This window comes from Lepisosteus oculatus, chromosome 11, assembly GCF_040954835.1.
Source record: "Lepisosteus oculatus isolate fLepOcu1 chromosome 11, fLepOcu1.hap2, whole genome shotgun sequence".
Lineage (NCBI taxonomy): Eukaryota > Metazoa > Chordata > Actinopteri > Semionotiformes > Lepisosteidae > Lepisosteus > Lepisosteus oculatus.
Window position 1 is genome coordinate 6,675,167 of NC_090706.1, and position 26,653 is coordinate 6,701,819.

Consider the following 26,653-nt stretch of genomic DNA (forward strand, 5'->3'; position numbering starts at 1 on the left):
CATCTCCATTCCCAACCTCATCTTGTTTTTGTTTGTTTTAGCTGCACTCAATGCCTTTGTTGACATCAAACAGAATTTTGTTTTCCTATCTGGGTTTTTGTTGATTTCTCTGAAGTGCATCCAGTGGTTAAACCTTGAATATTTTTTAAATATGATGATTGTTTTCCTCAGTAATTAAACAGTGTATAATGAGAGCCATCTCGTGTTTCTTCATATAAGAAAATTTAAGAACATGACGTGATATTGCTTAAAAATCCCAGACCTAGACACATCCTCGTTCGTGTACCACATGTATTTGAGACGGGTTTGTTTTTTTTAGTTGTATGTTAAGATTAAAGAAGATATTACAAATACAAAATACAGCAGTATTGCAGAAAAAACAAACACAGGGTATCGGCATGTACCGGACACCTCTGTGATGTCATTTCCTCTTTCTTCGAGCTTGACTCCACCTTGGCCTGACTCACGTTTTCAGTCTCGAGTGGCTGCTCCCTGGAACGTCCCTCCTGTTTTGTGCAGTGTTTTGCCGCAGCTCCATGGGTCGTAGTATTGACAGCACAGGTGGAGGAAAACCATGTGTTGACTGCTCCGCAGACACACCAGCAGATAGTGGGCTCATCTGGTGCAAGTAACCTTCCCTGCCTCCTCCCTTGGGGAAGACCTTTGACCCTCAGCAATCTCCACACAGGAATGATAAGCATCCATCTGTTAATGCTCCTGGCATGCTACTTTATTTATGAAGTCAGAGATCCTGGAAGGGAGGGAGAGAGAGAAAAACACAAGGAGAGAGAGAGAGACCAAGCAAGAGGAGCCCGTCTTAAGTTACGGCAGCGCTGCACTGGAAGCTGTGTGAGGCTTTTTTATTTATATTCCCCTCCCTCCCTCCCCCCCTCTCTTTTGAGAGCACAGGGGAAGGGAGAAGTAGCATGGGACAGGCTATCGACGTGGACTCGGCAGCCGAGGATCCAGGCTTGAACTCCGGTAAGCCCCTGAAAGTTTTTCGCGAAGCAGTCCGAGCTGAGGGAGAACAGCAGGTGTGGGGGGAATGTGCAGATGGAATGCGGCGATTGTGCAATTCCGCCCCCCCCGTCTCATGTTGTACTTGGAGCTTGTTTGTCCGGAGAGCTAGAAACACAGAGTGCAAGCCCTGCTGCGTGCTGCTCTTAATTCTGCAAAATCGGCTCTAAGCATCGGCTGCTCGGTCGCAGAGTCTTTCTCCCAGAATACAAGGAACCTCTGACTGAGCAGCTGACATAACTTAATGTTTGTGCAGCAAGTACTGAAAATGAGATTTACCGCTCGTTTGATTTCGCAATGCTCTGCAGTGCTTTCTATTTAAGTTTTAGTAAAGAAGTTTGTTAAATTATGGTTAGTTTATGTAATACCCTCATTATAACTCGCAGTAATGATACTGCGAACGGGATGTCGCTGAAAATGTTACATTGTGGCGTACTTACCCACATAAGCCTTTTATTTGTATAATATCTTAATATCCCAGGACAGGGCAGCTGTCCTGCTGACTGTGCATTTGGTGGTTTAACTCGTGTTGCCGTGTGATCTGCAGATCTATCTCCAAGTAACAATGGAGGGATTGCAGGAGGTGCTTGTTATCTCGTGTTCAGTTTCAGGATTTAATTACTTGTTGCTGTGCACTAGGTTCATGCCTCAGATGATTAAAGGTGTGCTACCTGCATCAATACCCGGCTGTTTCTCAACACAGCCAAACCCTGTTTACAGAGCTCCTTTTCTTTTCGTTTTGTATCCAGATGTCGGAAACAATGGCTTCAAACAAAGTTAAGGAACACATTTGTTTGGGAGGTCGCGCTCCAGAGAGGCTCCTGTTTTTGTTTGTCATTCCCTGGCTTTGGCTAGATCAGGTTCCTGTGGCCTTATGTGTCCGGTGCAGAATGCTGATTCATCTGGCTGTCATCTTAAAACGTAACATTTGGATATTACAGACACGCATGTAAACACGTGCAAAGGAGCAGTTACTCTGTGCAGGATGCCACACTGTACAATGTATCGCATTTGTTATGCAAACGTAACTGGATGAGCCAGACTTAATGCAGATTAAATTCATAGTACAGTACAGTATACTCTCTTAGAGGTGGGATTTCTGTTTTAAATTGAAGTACTCGAAATGTGAACTAGTCACATTCTAATTAATTTGAATTTCTAATGTGAATTGTCAGTAAAGACCAAAGTTGATGATTATCCCTTAACTGTAACGTTTTTAAATTAATTTTTATATATGTATACTCATTTGAAGCAGTCTCAAGGAAGCTTAAATGGCGTGTCCAGGGCGAAGGAGATAACAACCTATGCGATTAAGAATTGAGGTAATAACTGTGGAAGGTTTGAAGCAGTGGTTTAATAAATAAAAAAACACACTGCTAAAGAGTTCAAATAGTGGTGCCTGTAACACAGATTTGTCAGTGTCTTTGACATGTGTGACACCTGCCCAGCAGCCTATCGTAAGTGCTGGTGCAGCAAGACTAGCCCAGCAGCAGCATCACCTAGTCATACCTGAATGTTGGAAAATCTACAAGTAAGAGGGGGAGCATTTATGTAGATCATAGTTGCCTGTGCCTTAGATATTTGTTCTGAGTGCTCAACTAAGCCTAGTCTTTTAAAAGCCTGAAATCAGAGAATTGGAGAGCAGCACAGGAACTGCAGTCCTAAATGAGATAAGTGTAAGTAATCCATCTCGTAAAATCTCCTCTCTGTAATTTAGCAATATTTTCTGACACTGGGCTTTTCCTCATTTCAAATCAAGTTTCATTTAAACCTATTATCATTTTTCACAAAACAATTTATTTCCAGTGATTGAATTCTTAATCCGTCTCTTGATTTTGTTCCATGTTGGACTGGGGAAGATTCCTTTTCTTGCAATAAATACAGATAATATTGTGGAGACATACTCAGTTGAAAACAGTTCTGCATTTCCGTCGCTACATCAGTTCTAGTAAACTGGGTTAGGTTTGCTTTCTCTTTTTTTTTTGCTTGGGGATTTTAAGTGTTTTTGTGAAGAAACATACAGTGGAGTGTGCTGATATATTTTTGTGCTGCTAATCCTGTCAGGTACAGGACATCTTTTGTTTTCTGCCTTTGGCGATATTTTTTTCTAAAGTAGAACATTGTGAATTGGAGCTTCTTCATGCTAATTTGAATTGTACAGGTGTGATTCTGGCTAGATCCCAGTTTTATTTTGGGTGTGAGACCATTTTGGGATTCAGTCCATCAGACTTTACAAAAAATATTGTATTAATTCAAATCTGTAAAGCAAAGCTGGTTAGAAGTTAATAGTTAGAGTGACAGAGGCAGAATGAATTGGAATGGACTGTAACATGTATTATTTTTGTTCATGACAAAATCACATATAATTGTATCATTCAGACTGAATTCTGACTGGTGATAAATTCCTATGAACATAGAACAGTTACTGTGTACAGCTATTTCTTGATTTAGGACCGCCCAGTTTATGAACTTTTGCAACAGGAAGGCATGCATTTTCGTATCTGTTTTTCGCCATTCCAAAGTGATTTTCACTCCAGTGAAGGTGTGTTACTTATAGCCAAAAAGATATCGGCAGCCTTTTAGTATGATCTCACTACAGCTTCCTACAACTCCATTCCCAAGTGTACCTGCGTTCTTAGAATTGTTTTACCTCTTATTTATCTTGTCGATTTGTCTTCGTAAACTAAGGTATTAGGATGTAGAGTATTTTTCAGTAGGGATTAAAGACAAGCCATAGTGTTCTTACATTGATGATTCAGTGCTCTGTTAGAGTAGAAATAAGTAATACTGAGAGTTTGCAGTAATACTGAGGTTGACACCTGAAGAAGACTCCACAGCCAAAACGTTGTTTCTTTTCTTCTCTTTTCGGCATGGAATAAACCTGTACTTGTTCCTTTGCAGCCTGTGCATGCTGACGCAGCTCCCTACTTGAAATACTGAGAGTACTGTATACTGAGCTAATTACATTTTTAAGGCAAGGGACAAGTGCACATCATAATCTTCTGCACTAATGAGTACATAATTCATTGGCACAGTAGATATAGTACGTTCATATAATTCTTTGGAAAACATTCTATTTTGTAGGGAACATTTTTATTTTTGCCGTTTCTAGTGCTGTAGTTAGGTCAAGTTAAACCAGACAGCAAATCCCATACACTAACCCTTTGATCGGCATAACCAGAAAGCTAAGCAACAAAACAGAAAAAGGTATTGAAGGTATCATCAATTGAAAGAAAAATCTTTGATTAGGCACAGCTGAATGCATTGTTCTTAAAGATCCTCCTTATGCATTTCATGATCTGAAATTTTAAAGCGACTATAAAGATTCTTACGTTAATTTGGTAACAAAATATGCTTAGATTAAATAGAATATCTTACTGGAAGGATAAATCTTTCCATGTGCAGTTGACTGCACTGAAAGGTTTCAGGACATCAGTATCTCCAATATAGTGTGTAATCCCACTTCCTCCCTGGTCCCCAGGCTGGTTAAGCGATGGGTGGAGTGCTACAGTGTACAGTGCTGTTTCCTCTCTCCTCATTAGTCGTGGTCCATTTCTGTGTCTCTGGCTCAGCTTTTCCAGTGTGTGCTCCGTGTGCTCCTGGATAGCTGAAATTAGTATTGAGGCCGTGGCTGCAGTGTTCTGGGAGTGATCCTATGGCACAGTGCATTCTGTTTCGGAGTTGCTTTCCAAATCCAGGTACTGTGTTGTGTAGCTCCAGGATGTACATTGTACATTTATAAAACGTACCTTTGTCTTGTTAGATGTTCTTGATTTAAATGCAAGGGGGAGTTGGTTAAAAGAATGTATTAAAGTCCAGGATGTTTAAAATTTATATTAGCAGCAATAATCTTTTTTTTTTTTAAAGATTAAGTTGATTTTGTTGGGGAACTTGGCTGTCTTGCTTTTAAAATAATTCCATTCAAATCCATTGAAGTCTTAAGTTAACTTTGCTTTAAAGGGATAAGAAATACCAATTCTAACCCAAAGAATGGCTTCTTAGCCGCAGTTTCTGTGTTTGAAGCAGATACATATTGCATGTTTTTTTCTGGGAAATAATTTGAAACAGTGTCTCCAGGACATCCTGTACAGAGGCCTGGTTCTGTATTTTGGTTGGATTGTGGCTGGTAAATATTTTGACTGCTAGAACAAAGAGGCTCGCCTGAGAAACAAAACTTTTGCCCTTTGTCTGAACAGTTAAGAGAAGGCAGATTTTACTTGCTAGTTTTCTGTAAGCATGCTGGGATTGTTCTGAAAGCACACTTTAGCCATCTGAAATTGTGTTATTCTTATGTTTGCTGTTAAATCAAAAAGGCGATACAAATTATGCATGAAAGAAAATATCTATTGATAGACATCAGATTTTACAGCCATTAAAGCCAAGATAGGGAGGTGTTGTTTTGTTAATAAAATTCTAATTAGTACTTGTCAGATCAAGGAAAGGAATTACTTTAATATTACATGACCATTTTGATTCGGGGTTAGTTACCAGCTTTTGATTAGATGTAGCCTTAGTCAAGTCGACTAAAGTATTACATATTAGTCACACTTTTAATTTAGTCTAGTCAACTAAAATCTGACTATAATCACTCTTAGTTGACTAACACATTTTAGTGTTGCAGCTTAATTTATTCATTTAAAATATATGAACGTTTTAGTTTAATTAAGTTTTAGTCTTTGGAATTCTCAGGAAATTAAGTTGAGCCCTTTTTTACTTTACAGTCAAGACTTCTAATCCGATAGCCTTTAAATCCATCGAATTGTGTAACCACTTATTACTTACCACATTAAACAAGGAAAAATCCTTAAAACAGATTAGAAACCAGTTTTCATGCTTAAACGCTACTGTATAGATAACTGATGTGTTGAGACTCAAATACAAAGTTTTTGTTGTTTTTGGTATATATTGAAGGTATTCTATTTAGACCTCAAATGTTGTACAAAGGCATTTTGTTATTTAGAACCACAAAGGTGCTGCCAAGTCATGTAGCCTTTTGCTTGGTATTCTTCAGAGCTGTAACATTCTTGCAGTTATCTAGTTTCCATCTCCAACTGTATATGACAAATAGGGTGTTGAGATATAAGTGCATCCCTAAATTGAGTGGTTCTTTAAACCATGCAGGTCTTAGTGTATAATTCCATATGTCATATTGTGCTGCTACTCATTTAATGACGCTGTTGGGCAAATCTGAGTAATGAAACAAATTAAATAAGGGTACATTAACATAGTCGGAAACATTGTCAAGCTAGACATACATTCTTATTGTAGTCCTGTAATGTATAGTGGTAAATAAATGCATAAAGCAGGGTACTGAAGGTAGTCCTTTATCCTGATAATGAATATTTCTAGAAATTATGCCTTATCTTTCAGAGAGCTCATACTTAGTCATGTGTAAAAATATTCGTCCAAAAGGTCAGTGTGTGTAGTTTATTTTGGTCAGGCACCTCTAAGCTCTATGTTCAGCTTGTTGTGATGAACATCGTGCCAGCATTATTCAATTCCCATCCAAAAGAGGGCAAATCCCAGTGATTTCAGGAGATGTGGTGCACACGCTTTGCTCAATGTGCATCAGTGGCGAAAGTATGTGCTCCTAAATGTGATCCTGTGCTTAGTGATAATTCATTACGTCTGGAGTGTACAGATTCGTCCGTAGCTGTACTGGATGAAGCAGCTGGAATCTGTGCCTAATCCCGCTCTTTTCTTCATTTTTTTCCCCAAGATGATGAAGTCGACAACCAGCTCAACACACCGGGGAGTGACGGGGGAAATTCTGGGGACAGCACCCCTCCCTCCAGACGCAAGGGCAAGTTCTCCAACTTTGGCAAAATTTTCAAGCCCTGGAAGTGGAGGAAGAAGAAAAGCAGTGAGAAGTTTAAGGAAACTTCGGAAGGTACTTTTGATGTGACTGTTTAGCATTTTGTTTCCAGATTGTGTGACAAGAGTAAGTCTCACGGTTATGTGCTGCTTTTACTTTCCTAAACACGATTTCCTTTGTCTCTTGAAGAACTGACACAAAAACAACCTAAAACATAAGAGTGGCAATTCGGACTTTGTTAGCGAAGGATCAAAAGTCTGAAACAAGTGACCTTTTCTCTTTTTATTTATTTTTGCTTGTTAGTGCATGAAGAATAAGAACTCTGCATGTCCCAGCTGAAATTGGCATTGTCAGAGCAATCCCCCTCTTTCCCCTGTAGTGGGAAATTAAGCACTGAAACAGCTGTCTGATCACTGCATGCTTGCATTTGCCCTATTGGGTACGGAAGTTGCTGATAAACAGAAACCCACATCGTTCTGTGGCCCACTGAAGCCCTTTTGACAGAAGCTGATACTTACCCAGTCGTGCTCCTGAGTGGTATTAAATCTTGTTAATAGTCCACTAATAGCCACTTTCTTATTTTAAGAAAAAAAAAAACAGTAAATAAATCTAGTTCAGGTTCTGATCAATTTCCCCTGTGTGCGCAGTTCTGGAAAGAAAGATCTCGATGAGGAAGCCCAGGCAGGAGCTGATAGACAAGGGTGTGCTAAAGGAGATTCCAGATAATGGTAAGAGAACGTGAGATGTCAGTGCACCACTGCATGAGTTATACCAAGAAATATTTTTGTCTTAATAAGCACATCTTTTTTTTCTAGAATTTGGCAATTCTGTGACCATCACACAAACAGATCACTGTACTCATTCTCTGAAACATTGTGTTATATTGTTACGTGTCAAAAATACAATGCTGCTTTCAGAGCTAGCTGGGAAATGAAACGTCCTTGTCTCTGATAATGCTGTAACTGTAGTTTTGTGCTATAAGGTACACTTGTACAGGTAACCTCTGCTGCACACCTCAACAGTTACAAGCCCCACCACCACAAGCAGCATTGCATATGGGGAGTTAACATGCCCCAGATCTGATCCACTGATATCTGGATTAAAAAGCCAAACCAGTGCTCTGGATGGAGTGTTAAATGGTTAAGCCACACACATAGAAGATCACAAATGAAGGAAGTCTTCTTTGCAAAATCAACATGCTTGTTTTTGCACCTTTTAAAAAGGTCTTTTGTAGGGTACACTAAAGACATAGAAGTGTGGGGAAAGAGTTATTTTTGAAACATTTTGGAAAAATGAACTGTTAACGTGGAGCTTATATAATTATTTATATTCTACATGAGCAAAAAAGAATTGAACACAAGCATTGAGGTAGAGTGTTTTTGAATGTGGTTATTTCTCTTGTAAAGCAAACAGATGCAAGTTGTTTGACAGACCAGACCTGAGCCTAAGCCGGCTTTGATCTGCCTCCCCTAACAGAATTATTTTAACTTAGTTAAAGCTGCCCTGTTCATGATTGATGTGCAGAATTCAGCCGTTGCTGGTGAAGGTTTTTAGAGCTCCAGGGAGCTTGATTGAGTTTGTTTGTCAATTCTACTACGGGCCTGCGTGGGTTTTTTTTTTTGTCTCTCTGCCTGTCTGCAGAAGGGGAGGACGTGAACAGCTCCAAACAGCCCACAATGAAAAACGGCCACACGGTGCCCGTGGGAGGGGGCAAGAGCTCAGAGCAGGGCCGCCCCCCCTCGGAGTTGGAGTTTAAAGCCAACCCCTCGTGGCTGCTGCAGGGGGAGAACGGCAGGAAGGTCCGGATATCTTCCGATGGAGAGAAGAAGTCGACCCTCCCCAGGGCCCCCGTCCAGGAGGAGAACCGGCGCAGCCGGCCCCACGTGGAGGTGGAGAAGAAGCCGGCCGTCCACAGGCCCACGGAGGAAGGGAAGCGGGTTCGGCCCCACTCGGAGGCAGACAAGAAGCTGAGCCTGCAGAAGGTGCCCTCAGAGGAAGGCAGGAGGATGCGGCCCTACTCGGAGCCCGACAAGAAGGGCACTCTGCCCAAGCAGCCCTCTGACGAGGATGGCAGGCTTCGACGAGGTGAGCGAGGGATGGGTCACGTGGGGTCAGCACCCAGTTCCCGCAGTCGTCTCCCTCCCTGCCCCTTCCTCGAGTTTAAGTTGGAATCCGAGGTCTCGTGTGGTGGAAGGAGCCATCGGAGCATGAGCCGGGTTCTCAAAGGATCTCCTTCAGCTAAGCTTTCAAAAGCTGCTTAATTCGCAATTGCGAAACATTTCCGAAATGCCCGTTGTTTTTTAGTTTAATGAAGCAGCTTTGTTGTCAACATACCGTGTGTATTTGTAATTTCACGTACATTATTATGAACTCTCAACAGTTCTGATATGTTGCAAGTGGGTTTTTTTCGATTTTGTTTTGGAAGCAAAAAGGACGTTTCTCAGAATCTCAAAACTAAAACCTGATTTGAACTAATACTTGCCTTCCCCCGTCCCCGAAAAAAAATAATCTGGGGAAAGGTAAGGCCTTAACGTTCTCTAGGGTTTTTGGGGGATTTTTCTATTCATTCCCCTGTCAGGGGTTCCTCAGAAAAGTGATGGTGATGTATTGCCTGCCTCTCTGCAGAGCTGGTGTGTATTTCTTGGCTGGGATCTTGCTGGTTTGGACGGGGGCTGTTTGTTGCATCCTATAACTGTGCCGCCTATATGTCTGTTGTATAACAGCTCCTAAACTGGGCTTTCCGTAATGTCCAATTCTAGGTTCCAGGAAACCTCATAATTAAAATGGCCACGATTTGCTGGCTTTTGTTAAATGGGAGTCTGTCATGCCCAGTGTAAGCTTTCTTTAAAGAAAAGGCGCACTGCAGGTTAATCCCAATGGCACAGACCGCTTCCTGATAGATGGTCATTGAATTAATTTTTCCTTCCAAAGTCAGCTCTAACTGGTTTTACAATGTTGCTTTTTGTTCCTGTATAGCCACTCACTGCTTAACATTCAGCATTTCTGCTGAGCACCACTAAATCTTAACAGCTTGCTTTATTGATCTCGTGTTGCTCTAAGTCTCATCGTTATTTTGAAATTGTGGTGTTGACTGACATTCAACATCTTTTCCTTTCAAAGCCAGCCCTATTCATGCTAGCAAAGAATTAGATACCCACAAAAAGTTCATGCAAAAGATTGATTTTTGGCTGTTGGTTGTTAAAAATCTACTATAGACTTGTCCCATTGCATACAGCAGACAACTCGTTTTTTTCTAGGTGCAGCAGTATTCTTGCTTGCTGACCTAGTTTTGAATGTCGGGTATGTCATAATGATAAAGCTGTTCTATACCCACTGTTCTCTATTTTAAGATAAAAAACATTCGTTTTGAAGAATGGATTAGATAGATTAAAAAAAGAATAGAACTTGGGGCCTAGAATAGTCTGGTTATTCCAAAACTAATCATTTTGAGAGACTTCTCAAAATCTTTTGCTTGCTATAAAGGATTGTGATATTACAGACTATGAGATTTGTATGGATGCCTCTTTTTGAGGTTTAATTTTGTGAGGATGTGAATTGATGTATAGGGTAGGATGTTACCTAGAGGGGGTTGCTGCTTATGAGCTAAATCACAAACACACAAACCCTCATTTTCTTCTTGTTTGATGTGTTGATCTCCCAGAACCTTTTGTTTGAGAAGGTTCAGTAGCGGCGGGGGGCTTTGCAGTGTGTGCATGTCTGCGCTCCGTCTGACTGCTTGTCTGTGTGTCTTCTTGTCTCGTTGCCACGCGGCCGCCCGCAGAGTCGAATGGGAGCCGGCCGGCATCTGAGAGCGAGCCGCCCAGAGACACCCTGCGAGAGCCGCTGCCCCCCAAACAGCCCATCCTGCCCCCCAAGTGGCTGATGGTCTCCCCGGTGCAGGAGGCTGGAGGCGACGGGCCGGTGAAAGATCACGGCATGCACAAGAACCCCACCAGCACTGCCCCCTCGCCCACCGCCACCACCACTGCCTCCTCCTCTTCCTCCTTCTCCTCATCCTCCACTTCCTCTGCTGGCTCGGGCGCCAAGCCCGCTAGGACTGTTTCCTCTGCTAGCGCTAATCCTCCTGCTCCAAGCAGCACCCCCACCGCCCCTGCACCTGCCAAGCAGCCCCCTGTCCCGCCACCCAAGCCTATAAACCGGAATAGCAACCCTGCGCTAATAGGTAAGTGTGCCTGCAGCCACAGCTGTGCATTATAGGAGGCCCTGCCCTCCTGCAGCACTCCTGACAGCCCAGACTGCCCACCACTGTAGCTATTTCATGCTCTCGTTTGCAGAGCTCATGAGCGGATTGTCTGTTAGAAACTTGCTGAGAAAGCTTTGTTTCGTTTATTTATGCTTCAAATTGTGCTTGAATTATTGTGTTTTAATGTACTACTGTTGCTCTCTTTATGATCCCCATCTGTTAGTTGTAAGGTCCCTCAATATAAGCCACTGCAATGCTTACTAACCTGATTGAGTGTAATAGTGCAGGAGGTTGTGATGAGTCTCCATGTAAAATGTTATAGATCACATCCCCTTTCGAGCCTGTGTGTTAAGAAGTTTGGTTGTTCGAAGGGCATAGTAGATAATGTATATGATGATAATGCTGAAATAGCAGAGAGGTTTGCCAGTTTTAATCGCTGTGCAATTCATCCACAAACGCAGTGGAAAAACACTCATCCAACGGTCGCAAGGTTTCAGAAGCAGGAAGCACCTGTGACCACCCCAGTGACAGGAGAGACAGTTTTGGAAAAACCATTTGAGATATCGCTTCCCAACAGCAAAGACAAACCCGTCCAGGCACCATGACAGACCCATAAGCATGATTAAGTCATTGGACACTTAGAATGGTGGCGTGATGATTCAGAGTCACTGGGAGGCATGACTGAAGGGCTGCAACTCCATGAATAGTAGCAAAGTGTGGTATTTTCTGTGGTATCTGGGCGTCATCTTTCATTTGGTGATGGTTGAAAGCATCTATACAGGCAGGACAACAAAAAGGTTTGTGATATCTGTGTATGGAATGTCATTGTTTTGGCGATTCATGTCAACATCAGGAGCCCCTCTTTGTTAAACTTTGTTAAAGGTCGATGCCTGAGTGGCTATGGTGACCACATTTTGAGACCTGCTTTACCGGTTGTTACAGCAACATAATCCCTTAAACCGTCAACAAAGTAGTGTTCCTCTGCACTTGGCAAGTGCCACTCAAGCTGTCCTGCTTCAGTCTTGGCTCAGTGCAGGGCCCACTGTGTCTCTGGCCATCAGCTGATGAAGCAGCTTCTCTCCGGCCACAAGGCTTCACCCAGGTGGACAAAGTGTCGCTCCACCTACGTGCTTTGTGATCAGGAATATGATGGAAATGCAAAATATATTATTAGAATGATTGACTGCCACCACCCAGTCCAGGACCTGTGGGATTCACTGGATATGTTAAATGTGTTAAATAGACACAACCCCCCACATTGTTGGCTTGGCAGTAGTGTTACAGACTGAATGGAGGAAATGTACCTTAGTTTGTGTGTAGTCTTTGCCAGTGTTTGCTGTGCAGTTTGTGGATTTGAGTTCCACCCTGTGGTCGACTCTCTAGGTTTTGGAGGACTTACAGTGGAGTGCTTGAAGTCAGTGCATTATCGTATACAAAGTACTCATGAAGGCTGCACTTTTTCTTGCCAGAAACTGTTCAGAAATTATACTCATAAAATTAGTAGTCAGACAAAATATACAGAATAAACTTCTATAAAATACCATCTTTGTATCCCATCTTATGTTCATCTAGAATCTGGACTTGCACTTTTAAAGTGTTTTGTCATAGAATTAACTTGTTCTGTGCTTGCAAGCAAGAGATTATGGTACTATTTGCCTTTTCATGTAATTTTATCTTCAACATGAAAAGTCTCCTTGCCTTTTCACCTGGGAAATCGTTGCATAATTATTTGTGATTTGATTGCAAAAGAAAAAATAATGTACAGAAGATTCAAAGTGGTCTGTTCCCCTCATACCACAGAAAATAACTGTGATTTGGTATGCTTGTTGGCACATCGGTAGTGTATGTAAAAATGGAGAGTAAATGAAGTGATATATGACCTTTGAAAATGAAAGAAGCAAAATGTAGCTGGAAGAAAGTCAAAGTGTAGTCAGAAGGCAAAAGCCTAAAAAAACTAGAATGTCATGATCCACGGAGGAATTTCAAACATCACATTATGGAAAAAAACATGATTGGTCTCTGCTTGCCCACAGAATCAGTATATTTAAATAGCAGCCCAGTTTAAAATTGTAGTAGTCACGTTTGCATTGTTGTCGGACTAGCGCCTTAACAGGGTATCTGTGTTTTTCATAGACTTTGAATCGTTTTCCTTTCTGCGTATTAAGTCCATAAATAATGGGGAGAGAATCTTAGCTTAAAGACAGGCTTATTTTGTGCTGTGATCGGTAGGTTCAGTAGCCACTGTGTTCTCAGCATGTCCCAGCTGTTTTAATTTCAGAACATGCTAGACTGCAGGCAATGTGTTGTGCTCCGAATATGATGTCTGAGCATGTGCGCACTTGCTCAGGAAAACAAGTTCACACCCACCCACGCACTTGCTGCAGTCAGATCAGAATTAGACATTCCCATTTGAGGCAAGGGTGTTGTCCAGCTAGGATTTGCCCGCTGTTTCAACAGCTGTTATCTCTGGTGCAAAAATCACAAGAGGAGACTTTTTTTTTCCCCATCACTCATGGTCTCTGGGGACAAGGGTAGCCAGACGCTGTTCTGTATTGAGGAAATAAGGTTTGTTTAAGAAGCTGGATTGTAGTGCTCTCATGTTCCCTTCTTAATCAGCCTGTTTCTGTTCTTCATCCTATTTTATCTGTTTTGTTTGCACGTTTTTAACTGTAAAGTGTTTTTAAATGTTTTGTGCAATGCAAAGACAAAAATCCTGTAAGAAAAGGTCTCATTTATTTATGCAAACAATTTATGGCTGTATAGTTGCAGTGTAGTAAGGATCCACCAAGTTAAACTTCAGAGACAGGACCATAGAGTTTCTTAGCACAGCTTTATGGTATAAGCTATATTTTCAATACTAATACAACTTTATATCTGCAAATATCCATAGGGCCCGTATATATCTATATCCCAGGGACCTGTAATATAGCCAACATGACTCTTTTTGGTTGGAGTGGGGACATTGACTTACAGAATGGGCTTCTGAGCAACATACCTCCTGATCTGTGAATCAGCTTTACCCACACTCTGTGATCCAGCCTAAAATGCACCTTGAAATCCATCTTCCAAAAATAGTAATATAATAACGCCCCACATGTGTCTTCCCCCAGAGAAAAGTAGAGCAGCCTTCAGTTTCTCGGGCAGTGTGTGGAACAGCCTCTCAGAGGACATTAGAATGTCCCCCAGACACAGGTTAAATCAAGGTACTTACCCTTGACAATATTTCCTGTGCTGTCTGAGCTGTATGGCTGTCAGGTCACAGTCTCGCAAATGTGACATGAACCTGATATTTAAATCAAGTCGGCGTGACGATTGTCTAAAAGGAACATTGCACAGATTTTACCGCCGCCACCCCCTGAAGCTCCGCGCCACCCTAACGCCGAGAAAACCTCTTGACTCGTTTTTGCTAGCCTCAACGTTGCACAGGGGCGAAAACGTTTCCTTCCCCCTGTACTGGTCGTGCTGGAAACGGGAGGCCGAGTACGACGCGTACCTCTCCCTGCCTGTGTATCTCTGCAGACGGGCTGGAGCCCCCCGTTCAGGTAAAGGGCAGGTGGGCGCCACCCGCTCGCCATGGCAACGGCGTCCGGCCTCCAGCTGCTTCCCTCGCTCACCAGGGAATTCCATCTTTATTTTTGTTTTATTTTTTTGGGCTGACACATCTGCAGCTTGTTTCATGTACCAGAGACGAACTAATACTTACGCCTAAAGAGACTTACAGAGCCTTTCTGTTCCGGAGTGTTATTTTACGAGGCTGCATGGATGACGCGCTATAAGCGATGCTGCGTACGCCACAGCATGCAGATTGATGGCATGATAACCCCACAGCTGTGACTTCATGGCATGCTATTAACTTGAAATGAGATGACTTCTCGGACGTGGAGTGGCAATGCTACGCGATTTGTTAGTGTTTGTCAAAACGCCCACTGGCCCAGCTCCGTTTTGAAATGATTTGAACTTTGGATGAGACGTTAAAGGTGCTGTTTGATTTTAGCTAGAATATTTACATCGATTCCATTTTCAAGATTCTGATTTGCAACAGACCCGTATTTACAGTTTGGAACCAGAAGGTTTACAGGGAAATGCGATGTATTGAATGTTGCAAATCCAAGATGTTTTTTTTTTTGGGCAGTGACCGCTTATGCATATGATTAATTCATTTGTCATAATCATGAAAGTTGTTTTAAAGTCAGGTTTCCTTAGCAAATCATCCTTGGTTAAAGTTTTTCGGAACCTCTTGAAACGCTAAGACCGCAACAGTCTGCGTAAAAAAAAGTCAGATTCATTTTAATCATCCTTGCGCAGCTTAAACATTTGCTTGCATTCCTCAGATCATGCACCTTGTCCCCTTAAACTGATTTTCTCACTGGATAATCCGTGTGCTTATGTGTGAAGATTGCTGATATAAGAAGCAGTTTAAGGGGTTAAGTGACTCAGCATGTTTTTTTTTCTAACTTGTAATGTTTTTGCTTTGACTAGTGCCCGCAACACCTGAAATTAACATGTTGACTCAGTAGTGCTTGTCCACCCTGCAGTCATCAGCCGTCAGCCATCTTCCACTGGGCCATGCAGTTCATATCATTGGTCTGGATGTTGTTTTTCTTCTTGTGCACAGCTGAGCTTTCACAGGCAGCTGGTGGGGGCGCTCTAGTGCCAGCAAAGCCATCCCCGCCTCTACCTCCGAAGAGGACCACTCCCGTCACCAAGCGAAACCCCGAGGAGCCCTCGACTCCCGCCGCCACGGCCGCCCCCCCGCCGGAGGACACCAACGCCCAGGCCTCCCAGCCGCCCCCGGCTCCCCCCTCCCCCCAGCTGCCCGCGCACATTCCCCCCTCTCCGCCTCGCACCCATCCCCCTGCGCTGCCGCCCATCGCCCTGCCGAGCCAGCCCCCCCAGGCCGTCCCGCAGGTCCAGCACACCCCGCCGAGCCCCGCCCCGGAGCCCGCGCGCCAGCCTGCCGTGCCCCTGCACATCATGATCCAGCGGGCGCTCAACAGCCCCGGCCCGGCCGTGCCTAATCCCGACGGCTCCCAGCGGGCCCACTCCCTGCTCTTTGAGACCACCCCCGAGGGCCAGAACGACCCCGCCACCCGTGTGCGCTCCCTTCCCATCACCATCGAGCCCCTCAAACTGTGAGTACTGTCTGGCGGCCTCGTGTCTCTTAAACCATTTTTACACGCGGGCTTGGGCAGTGTCAAGTCATTCCTAGGATCCCGAGGAATTCAAGAAGCTAGTCTAGTGGGTTCATTCAGCTGGACGTAGTTATATTCCATCCATCTGTTCTCTAACTGGTTTACCCAATACAGCGACACAGTGGAACCGTCTATCCCAGCAAACAACAGGCGCAAGGCAGGATAACACCCTGGGTGGGACACCAGTCCGTCGCGGGGCACACACACACACACACACACACACACACACACACACACACGAATACCAGGGCCAATTTTCACAGAAGCCAGTCAACCTGCTAGTATGTGTTTGGACTTTGGGGGGGGAAACCGGAACAACTGGAGGAAACCCACATGAACACAGGGAGAACATGCAAACTCCACACAGATAGCACTCTGGGAATTGAACCAGGGGCTTTAGCACTGCGAGGCAGCATCCTTTACCACTGTGCCACCATGCCGTTCTCCAGCACACAGTTATTGTCAGCGGTTTGAATTGTCGAAATTATGAATTTATTCAGTGCCGTGCTGATAAGTGCTCTCACCCCTTCCCTCTCAGCCCAGAGGATGACGACTTCGAGGAAGAAGAGGAGCAGGAAGAGGAGCAGCCGACCCATCCGGAGCTGGAGCCCCGGAGCCGCTGGGGGTACGTGGGCGACAACCTGTCTGTGAGCGTGATCCCCGAGGTGGAGGGGTCCGATAGCAGCGAAGAGGAGGAGAGCGACTCGGACGGGCCCGTCCTCTACAAAGACGAGGATGAAGAGGAGGAGGACGAAGATGACACCCAAACAAGTATGCCTCTTTTAATTATTACGCATGGATCGTTTTTTTTCTTAACAACACCTTTCAGTTATTTTCCATGTAAAATGCTATAGGTAAATGGTTAGAAACCTTCGGCTACAACTTCTCACAATCTGAAGAGACAGCATCATTGGCAGATAAGCTGCAATGAATTAAACCTCTAGTGACCCAGACTATGATGCTTCAGACAGGATCCACTCATTCAGTAGGCTTTTACCTCTCCTTTCCTTTAATGGTTAATTTGGCCAACTTAATCTCAATTACAAAAGGTTTTTTTTTTGTATTAAGTAAAGCCAACTACTTTTGTTTAGAAGATGAAAATGAACACAAGCTTTTGGATGTCTACACACCAGCACCCAGTCAAGTAAATCATTCCTGAAATAAAATAATTCTGTAAAAATTGTGGTTTCAAGCATGCAAAAAAAAGTATGCCGTCACACCTTTTATATACCATCAGGTATTGGAATTATAACATTGCACGTTATCAAAGGGTGTTAAAGTGAGAGAGAACTACTCAAAAACTCTTGGGTGTTGGTAGTGTTATACAGGTGATAAGTGTTAATATGCATATGCTGCTTCCACCATACTGGAAGGATCCTCTTTGAATGGATGGCTTACATTGCAGGCTGTGCTTGTTCACCTTTTCTGATCTGAGAGGTCGTTTCTGTGCTGCAGGCTCCTTGGCAAGCAAGGTCAAGCGCAAGGACACTCTGGCCCTCAAGCTGAGCAGCCGGCCATCGGCCCCAGACCGGGAGGACAAGAACCCCGTGACCTGGCAGAGCCGGGAGCAGTGGGAGCTCATCCGTACCCAGATCGGGTCAACGCTCACACGGTACGACAGCGCTGCGCGGGCCACACTCCTGCCGTCTCCACCGCACAGAGGGGCTTGTTCTCCCACCAGATCATCAAGTGCTGCTTGCTAGAATGAGTCTTCATTGAACTTGTGTATGCTATCCCTAAAACTATCGTTGCTTATTACACTAATAATTTAATAATAATAATTGCTTACACTTATATAGCGCTTTTCTGGACACTCAAAGTGCTTTACAGGTAATGGGGACTCCCCTCCACCACCACCTGTGTGCAGCATCCACTAAATGAATCATTTTCCTTCAAGTACAAGGTGCCCATTAAGCATCTGTAAAAACATCCTGGTTTTTTAGTTTAAATAATTATATACATCCTTTTTTTCTGAAGCCTTAAACTGCCAGTTACTGCTTTAGCATTATCCGAATGTTTTTGGTGCTGGCTTCTTGAATTGAGCTGGAAGGTACTTCTGCAGCTAAAAGCCTTTGACCTTTCCTGGCTGGGAAGAGAGAAGCTAGCTGCATTCCCCACTCCCATGTGCTTGGTTCCGCTGTGTGGGTGGTGTGATCAGGTTACAGGCGGGCCTCAAGTCACACCTTTAAAAAAGCAAACATTCGGTGAGGCAGCCGCCTGCTGGGAGGGCCTAGCCTAGACCAGTGGGAGTCCCTGGGGCACCGAGGAGGAGCTGAATGCACACAGACAGGCAAGGTGTTAGCTGGTTTTACAGGACACAACTCGCCAGGCCCTCTCCCACGCATGCTGAATAGAAATGGGGATGCGTGCCAGCTCTTTTTTTTTCTTCGCAGCTTGGCAAACTTTCGTTCCTGAGAGGCGCGGATGGTTAATGCAGTGGTTTATGCCCAGAAACGGAAGAGTAGTGGAAGATATATTCATTGTAAAAGTGATGCAGGAAATGCTCTAGTCAGTCATCAGAGCATGGGGCAGCACCGATGCGGTCATTGGTGTATCACTTGGAGAGGTGAGGGATAAAGCCGGTGTAGGAAGCATAGAAGTATTCTTCTACTCAGCCGGCAAAAATAATTGCATAGCTGGGTCCCATATACTAAAAACTTTGGGATCTGCTTTGTGGGGACAGCAGTTCATTCCGTTATCTATTCAGTCTGACTGCAACACCTACGATAGCCATGCTTAAGCCTTGCTCTTTGGAGGAGTTAATTCGAACAAGTGTTAATCAGTTACTGTTGTTGAAATACCAGCTTTAAGATGCATCCTATTTATTTAATTAATGATTCCAACTAATTAAATTGAATTTGATTAGATTATTCCTTTCAATCAAGTATAAACAGCTGAAATGCATGTAGTGCCTTCTCTTGGACATGTCTCCATTCTTATTTTTCTTAGATTGACTTGATATTGAAAATTTAATGAAAAAAATGAAAATATAGTTGTCTTCATATGGGGTCTTGCCCCTCCCATTTCCTGATTTAAAAAAATGTGCAAGAAGCTCTTGAACACCACTTTGTAGAAATGGGGTGTCTTTTCAAGCTTTGACAGAGGAGTCTATTATTTTACTTTTCCACACATTTACTAATGTGTGGCCACATTCCCAGATTCCTTTATAATTAGTACATTTCATGGTGTACAGTCTTGTGCTCTGTGGCGTTGACCTTTGGGTTAATAATATATGATGTGGCAGTGTTAGTAATACTAATTATGTCTTTTCTGCCCTTCTAGACGGTTGAGCCAGAGGCCCACACCTGAAGAGCTGGAGCAGAGGAATATTCTTCAGCGTAAGTTTTATTATCCTTTCCCCTCTAATTTCATTAGCTCTGTCGCACGGCTCTGAATCTGCAGGTCTCCTTATAATCTCAGCTGCTGAGACCTCCCTCCACACCGATCTCTCCTTCCGAAGAAAGTGGGAAATGGCGCTTTGAGGATATTAATTCTATTTCCACATCATGCACTTTCATCTTAATCAGATTTTCTGACCTGTGCATGGTTCATGCTTCCCGTTGTGTCCCTTGATAGTTCATGGTTAGATTGCCTGTTCCATTACAAACTGAGGCATGTGTTTCATCACTGCAGTTACTGCACGTGTATCTAAAGGTGTCATATCCAAACTGTGATGCAAACTGTTTTCCAGGTACTATGAAATTACTCTGCCATATTATAGCACTTTTGGCATAAAATAGCACCTTAAGCACAGTTTCTCCTGCTTTTATGTTGCTTTTTCATTTCTTGCCAACAATTGCCCTTGGTGTTGGTATTCTAGCTGGGTGATGTACAGTAAATACATACATTTGCCTTTATCATAGTTTACTGCACTTAAGAGAAGGGGCAATTAAAATAGTTGATTGAGACCATTTTAATTTTTAGGCCTCTCTGAATTTAAGATTTCTAAAATCTGTGAAGTTAACTATGATACGAATCCTTATAAAAGAACACCTTTTTACCACATTTTACCAAGAACCTTTTCACCATATGGTCCAGTTTTGGGGTTTAGACAACAGTTGTTAGAAAGGAACTGCAAAAACTAATATAGTAGGTAAGTAGGTATAACACCAGACCTTAAGCCTACAGGTAGGATACCAGATTTCTGGGAGGTCATTGCTGAGGTAACTAATAAGTTGACAAGGAGCTGAGAAGCTAGTTTTGAGTAGGGTGTTGGAAGAGGACCAAGGACACAGGTAGCTACCAACTCAATTTGCATGGCTGTCATTATGAAGGAAGCCCTTCAACCTGTGGTCTCATAAGGCTGTAAAGAAAGTCCTGGGGTGTCTGGTTAGTTTTGGATTTTTGGAAGGATGTAAAATCATTACTTAATTAAAAGTATTGCACTGCACAATTTAATTAAATCTAAAAATCACAGTCTAGCCTTTTCTGATCTCTTTTCTTCCTGTAGCAAAGAATGAAGCTGATCGGCAGGCAGAGAAACGAGAGATCAAGCGTCGACTGACCAGAAAGGTAGAAACAGTGCTTTGTTTGCCATGATGGGGAAAGACAAGAGACAGGTGTTCTCACAGCATGTGAGACTGGTCTACTAAAAACATAGTAACTAGAACTGGAATATACTGTATTTCTGGCCGTTATTATAACGGCGAGATGTTTTCAGATTTCATTTTGAAAGGTAAATTCATACAAAGCCAAAACATTTCAAATGTAAAAATGAATAAGTACGTATTTCATTCTGCGTGTAAGCAGATGCCTTTACCCTAATGAGCTACCTCATGAAACAGTTATTTTAACTGCTAGCCATAAGCTTCTTCTGTGTCACTGAAAAAATCAGCAAAACGAGAGCAGCGACGTCTCTAACCGAGATATGTGTGCTTTGGAAACCTCCCTCCCAGTCCTGGAAGAGGCTGAAATGTATCCGTGTCTATTCCAGCTGAGCCAGAGGCCCACGGTAGCGGAGCTGCAGGCACGGAAGATCCTGCGCTTCCATGAGTACGTGGAGGTCACAGACGCCCATGACTACGACCGCAGAGCTGACAAACCCTGGACCAAGCTGACACCAGCGGATAAAGTAAGATCCCCTTCCGCCTACTTGATATTTGATCCCCGCACCCTTCGATCCGATCCCTCTACCCTTTCCTCCTGCCAAAACAGAAATCACACTTCGGATGTCATCCAGACAAAAAATGACCCGAGACTTGCTCATTTCGCTTTTATTATCCTGTATCACCAGACACGTGTATAGTAATTAGGTCAACGGTTATTGCTTCATAACCATTTTTATCGTGACATTGGCTGTCTTTGAGTGCTTTTTTTCCTCTCTCTCTCTCATCAAATTGTAATGTAATAAGACTTAAAATTAAATAAAATCTTAGGTCCTTTGTAGTTCTTTTTGTGCTGTAGTGCCCAAGTTAAGTGTTAAAATTTACTGTCGAGTTGTGCCTGTTGAAAGTTTGCCACTTTAACCCCCAAACTTGAGCATCTCAGTCAGCTCACTGGTTCTTTTTCAGAATTGTACAGAGGTTTATAACCCAGGGAAGCATAAAGCTTCTCAGCTTATTTTACTCTTGTTGCTTGAAAGAAAAATTAGAGGTACAACCTGCACTTTCGCAGTTCATAGAGTGCAGTTCACCAACAGCCAAGACCACAGTTTTCTTCTCCTGCCCTTTGAGAAAGTCCCAAATTGGATATTTTCGATTATAAAGGTGGCAATCCTTTGGTGCTTATTATGTTAAATCCAAGCTCCTTGTTTGCCAAGCCAGGTTCCTGCTCATGTTTTCATGATCATCGGCGTGTTTGCTTGTGGTATCATCAAGTGAAGGGCAATCCATGTGCTCTTCGGGGAGAAAGAATCAAGAGAAGGGAGTCTGTGCTCCAGGGGATGAAAAAACAAGAAGGGCGGGGAAAATCCCATAAACATGTCAAAATGACAAAATACAGAATCCACACCCATGTCCATGTGAAATTCTAAATGAGCTTGTGCTTCAGGATCCGACCCAGAGCTCAATAGCCTTGTGTCTCAGTAGTTTTTCAGCCATGGTGATGTATAAACAGCTGGGTTTGGAAGTTTTGTATTATACTTTCGTGCTGAGTGTCTCTTTGTTATATTTTCCTCTTGTTAAACTAGCCTAACACTGCACTTTAAAATACAGTTTATCTCGAATAAGGTGTCTTCTAACACTGCATGCATTTCCACCTGTGTATGTTCTTGTGCATTTCTCTGTCACTGGAAAATGTATTTTCTCTGCTTTTCATTGAAAACAGCGTCTTGACTATACAATTTTAATTTGCTGTCAGCCTTCACCTTTTTCCTTAGTGGGAAGAGTCTCTTCAAGTAAAATGAACTTCTCCAGGGGAATCACAAGAGGCAAAAGGGCTGAAGTAGCAGCCCTTGTCATTTGGCTGAAGTAGCATGTCTCAATATGAAAGCATATATGGAAACACCTCAATTGAAGCCAACAGCCTGCTTTTTCATCTCCTGACCAATTCTGATCTTTTTTTCCCCCCGTTTTCAGGCTGCAATCCGAAAGGAACTCAATGAGTTCAAGAGCTCTGAAATGGAAGTTCATGAGGATAGTAGGATATACACAAGGTATTTGCAGCAGTATTATAGTCCCTTTATTTTGCATTCTGGATTTTTGTATATAATTTCGTCACCGTTCTAATGATAATCCACTTTGACGAGGTGTTTTAATTTACCAATGTGTGTCTGCATTTGTCATTTTAAAATAGCCTTTCCTCATCACTCACTATCATATCTACTTTATGCCTACACCAGAGGAACATTAGAGGTTCTTCTTTTTAGAGATGTGCAATCTGATTTTGAATGAATTAATCTGGTTTTAAAAAGTTCTAGTTCGTTTGTAGCACAATGGGAGTAAAACTGTGAAAAACAATAGGCTGTAGATTTTGAACTTTTGAAAAGGCAGTAATTCTTGTCATCTCTTTTTTTGAACACTGTATTGCATTACAGAGCAACACCAGCCTCTCCAGCACCAACTTGCAATTTAAAAATGTTTGTTTGTCTCGTTTCAGATTTCATCGGCCTTAACATCCCTCCGACTGGAAAACAAAGCACTTAGAGATGTGATGGGACATGGTGCTCACTAATGGACTGCCTTTTCTGAATGTACAGTACCAGCTTGTCTTCGGGAATCCTGGAACAGTAATCCTACCACTACTAATCACATCAATAATGTTGGAAGGAAGAATGCAGTATTTTGCCCAGGAGTTTGGGGAACCATGTGCCAAGGCGGCTGAAAGACGTTTGTGGGGTTTCTGAAGCCGTGCTACTCTGTCCAGGGATGCTGCGACTTTCCTGGGAGACACTGGTCTCTGCAGCCAGTCCCTTGTCTTGGGATTAGCCGGGTTGCCTTTTCATTTTGTACGAGATGCTTTGTTCTCTTTTGTCCTTGATCAGGAGAAGACAAAAAAAAAGAAAAAGTTATGGACCTTAATAACGTAGAACAGTGCACTGGGAATTAATGTGTATGTGTGTATAGAATACTGTAATGTTTCATAGCGTAATAACCTGGAAAGGTGTACAAAGGAAAATATTCCTAATGCACAAAGTTTTTTTTTTTTAATCACTACTGAACTTTTTTATGGAGATTTAAAATATGGGTGCACCTCGTCTCTTAAAGACGGGGGGGCTGTATAAAAATTCTCAGCCACCATAGGAGGAAAAGCTGGTTGTTTCAGAATGTTTTCTTTTTTCTGCCATAAACTTTCAGTCTTAAAGTAGAATGTAGTTTATGCATATCATCTGTCAAGCGGTGAAACGTGTTTGTTAAACTGTGACAGAAGTAAATGCAAAAATCTGTCCAATAAGTGCTTTTAACTGTTTTTTTGGTTCTTTTTATTTTATTTACCCCCCCTTGAAAACAAATGTGCAGACTGAAACTTTTAGCAACTAGAGAACACAGCACCTTAAACCTTTACAGTAAATGTAAAATAAATAATAAAAGACTAACATTCAGGGTCAGATCTCTTAGTTTTTACAGAAAAAAAGAATCCGCCTCTTTGATGGATGACAGGGAAAATCATTTCGGCAGGAACATATTTTTCTTCATTTTTACTTACAATGTTTTAGTGTACTTTTTTGGGGCCAGTAGGAAACAAGTTCCTCACCTCTGCTGTATAGATTTATTCTGTAGATTACGTGAATGCATTGTATATCTTGTCTTCCTATCTTAAAAAGAAAAAAAGATTTTAAATATAATAAAAGTATTATAGGCTGTTTCATTGTTTTTCTTAATGACAGAATGGTTGGTGGTTCAGCAACACTACAAGGACTGGTATATAAAAACACCTGTTTTATTTTACAGATGTATAATTTTTGTAAAGAAATGCTATGGAATTTAGGCAGTTGATATCTGCACCTCTCTAATTAGCAATTAACAGCCACTGCAGAATCAAATTAAAAGCTTATAGAAAAGTGTCTCTTTTGTCTTATATTTCTTATGTATGAGGATATGTTTTGGGGGGGGGATTGATCATGCTGTCGGGCTAAGGTTTTCTACAGACTCTGCTGGATTAAGTCCATGTTGTCTATTTGATATGAATCCATTTTCAACAGTGCCTTTCAGGCAATGCATTCTTCACAAAGTGTTGTGCATTAATAAACTATAAAAGAGACTATTACGTGCAGTCTCTGTTAGAATGCGGAGAATAGAGTAGAATATAGATAGCTTACAATTAGAAACACAGTGACAGAAGATAAATGGTTGCAGAATGTTAATCTTTACACGCCATAGTAAAGGGCTTTTGCAGTACACAAAGCGTGCACAATTAACAAGCAAACAAACCTAGAACCCACCACCAGTTCAGTAACCAAGCATGATCAATGATGGGGAAAAAGCAGTTAAAGAACACAGCAACGTAACCAGCATGTGACCACTAAAGCAATACTTTTACCACTTGCCCTAAACCCCAAGAACAGCTTAGCCTTATACCTTGTATCAACCTTTAGGTAAGTTCTGCTTTCTCTCGTAAAAGTCTCGGTATTCCACTACCCAGTCCCTTGGGATTCGGCTGGTTGGCTTATGAAGCTGCACATACAGGGCCCTTAAGGCAGAATATTATTTTTCTTCCGTAAATGAGTTCTGCTCCTTTGGGTATTTATAACCCAGAATACGAGCCTAAAAGGAGGAAATGACCAAGAGGTAATTAGGAAAAGACATCATAGTACTTATATACCAAGTGTGGCAGCCGTGGTCATCGGGACTTTTGTTGTAAAAATGGCACATTTTTCTACTGTTCATACAAATTTTCTTATTTAAAGATAAGTGTGGTATATGCGGTTTCGCCGTGTGGTCAATGATATGAATGCCTCTTTCCAAGCATCGTTTCTTTACCATTTAAGAACTGATGGCATTTCTTAAAAGAGCAAAGAAAAGTTTTTAGGAAATAGAGCATGCTTTTTTTGGCTCCTCTTGTATGCCTGATGACTCCTATCTTATGGGTCCAAGAACAAATGCATAAATTAACACCTTCAAAAGATTGCCATGTGCTCTGCAAAAATTACAAACTAAATTCCCAGCTTTGAAGACACCGTGGGAGATGAGAAAATGATGTCGCACGAAGCGATAGTGGCAGAAATTGAATTCACTGAATGACTGTACAGTTACAGTGTATTGACAGCCCATAAAACCCGTTAATACAAAGTAAATAGGAAAATGCCAGGTTATTTCAAATAGTGGATTTAATTGACGAAGGGTAATTGATGGGGAAATAACCGTTGAAATACAAGATAAAAGAGCAAGAAATTACTTTCAAAGGACAAAAAGAATTCTCGTTTTCAGCACAGCTTTAAATCATTTTTGTTTCGATTTTAAAAAGTGTGTTGGGAGGGTAACTGCTTGGTCTCATTTGTTGTAGTATAGTCCTCCACTGAACTTCTTTCAATATACCTTTAGTAGATATATTTTTAAAAACGAGCTCATTTTATTGGCTCGACTGTGAAAACCTCAACAGACTCTTGTATATAGAGAGAATATGTTCATGTCTGAACATCTTCAAAACGGAGGGAAGTTTGGAGCTCTTATGAAAATAATCAAAAGCAAAGTGCGGCCACATACTTCGTAATTGTGCATGTTTATCAACACGGGTAAAGAAACAGCTGAAGCGAACGGGATCCGATGTATAATGTTATAGCTGGTGAAAACTGACGCCTCTTGGATGCTTGGTCCTTTGTCTGAATGATTCCATATGGACTAATGAACAGTTAACTGCGTATTCATTCAGCTTCATTTTATAGAAAAGAGCCCGTTAGTCCTTTCATATTCCAAAAAATCTCTCTAAATCATGCAGCTGTAAAACTGATTTTAATGTACAGGCAACCTTTTTAAACAAGGGTATGTTTGTTAAATAATGAGGTCAATTAAACTTTTGGGAAAGGGTATGTGGTTCTATTTTTTTTATTTA

General features: G+C 42.2%; 1 protein-coding gene across 7 annotated transcripts in view; it reads left to right on the forward strand.

Moving 5' to 3' along the window:
* phactr4b (phosphatase and actin regulator 4b) overlaps positions 1-24,668 on the forward strand; it is a 46,310-nt gene extending 21,642 nt beyond the window's left edge. For 4 of the 7 annotated variants that reach the window (XM_015348735.2, XM_015348732.2, XM_069195451.1 and 1 more), the window contains 13 exons: positions 6,737-6,907; positions 7,480-7,560; positions 8,474-8,917; positions 10,614-11,015; positions 14,447-14,578; positions 15,652-16,168; positions 16,767-16,999; positions 17,684-17,840; positions 19,511-19,566; positions 20,679-20,740; positions 21,162-21,299; positions 22,744-22,820; positions 23,264-24,668. In XM_015348735.2, the coding sequence (XP_015204221.2) occupies positions 6,737-6,907; positions 7,480-7,560; positions 8,474-8,917; positions 10,614-11,015; positions 14,447-14,578; positions 15,652-16,168; positions 16,767-16,999; positions 17,684-17,840; positions 19,511-19,566; positions 20,679-20,740; positions 21,162-21,299; positions 22,744-22,820; positions 23,264-23,279 (2,486 nt within the window). In that variant the 3' untranslated portion in view covers positions 23,280-24,668. Of the gene's footprint in view, positions 1-452; positions 982-6,736; positions 6,908-7,479; positions 7,561-8,473; positions 8,918-10,613; positions 11,016-14,446; positions 14,579-15,651; positions 16,169-16,766; positions 17,000-17,683; positions 17,841-19,510; positions 19,567-20,678; positions 20,741-21,161; positions 21,300-22,743; positions 22,821-23,263 lie in introns of those variants that run through there. The other 3 variants (XM_015348731.2, XM_006631392.3, XM_069195452.1) reach the window with 3 other exon arrangements.
* The last annotated feature ends 1,985 nt before the right edge of the window (positions 24,669-26,653 follow it).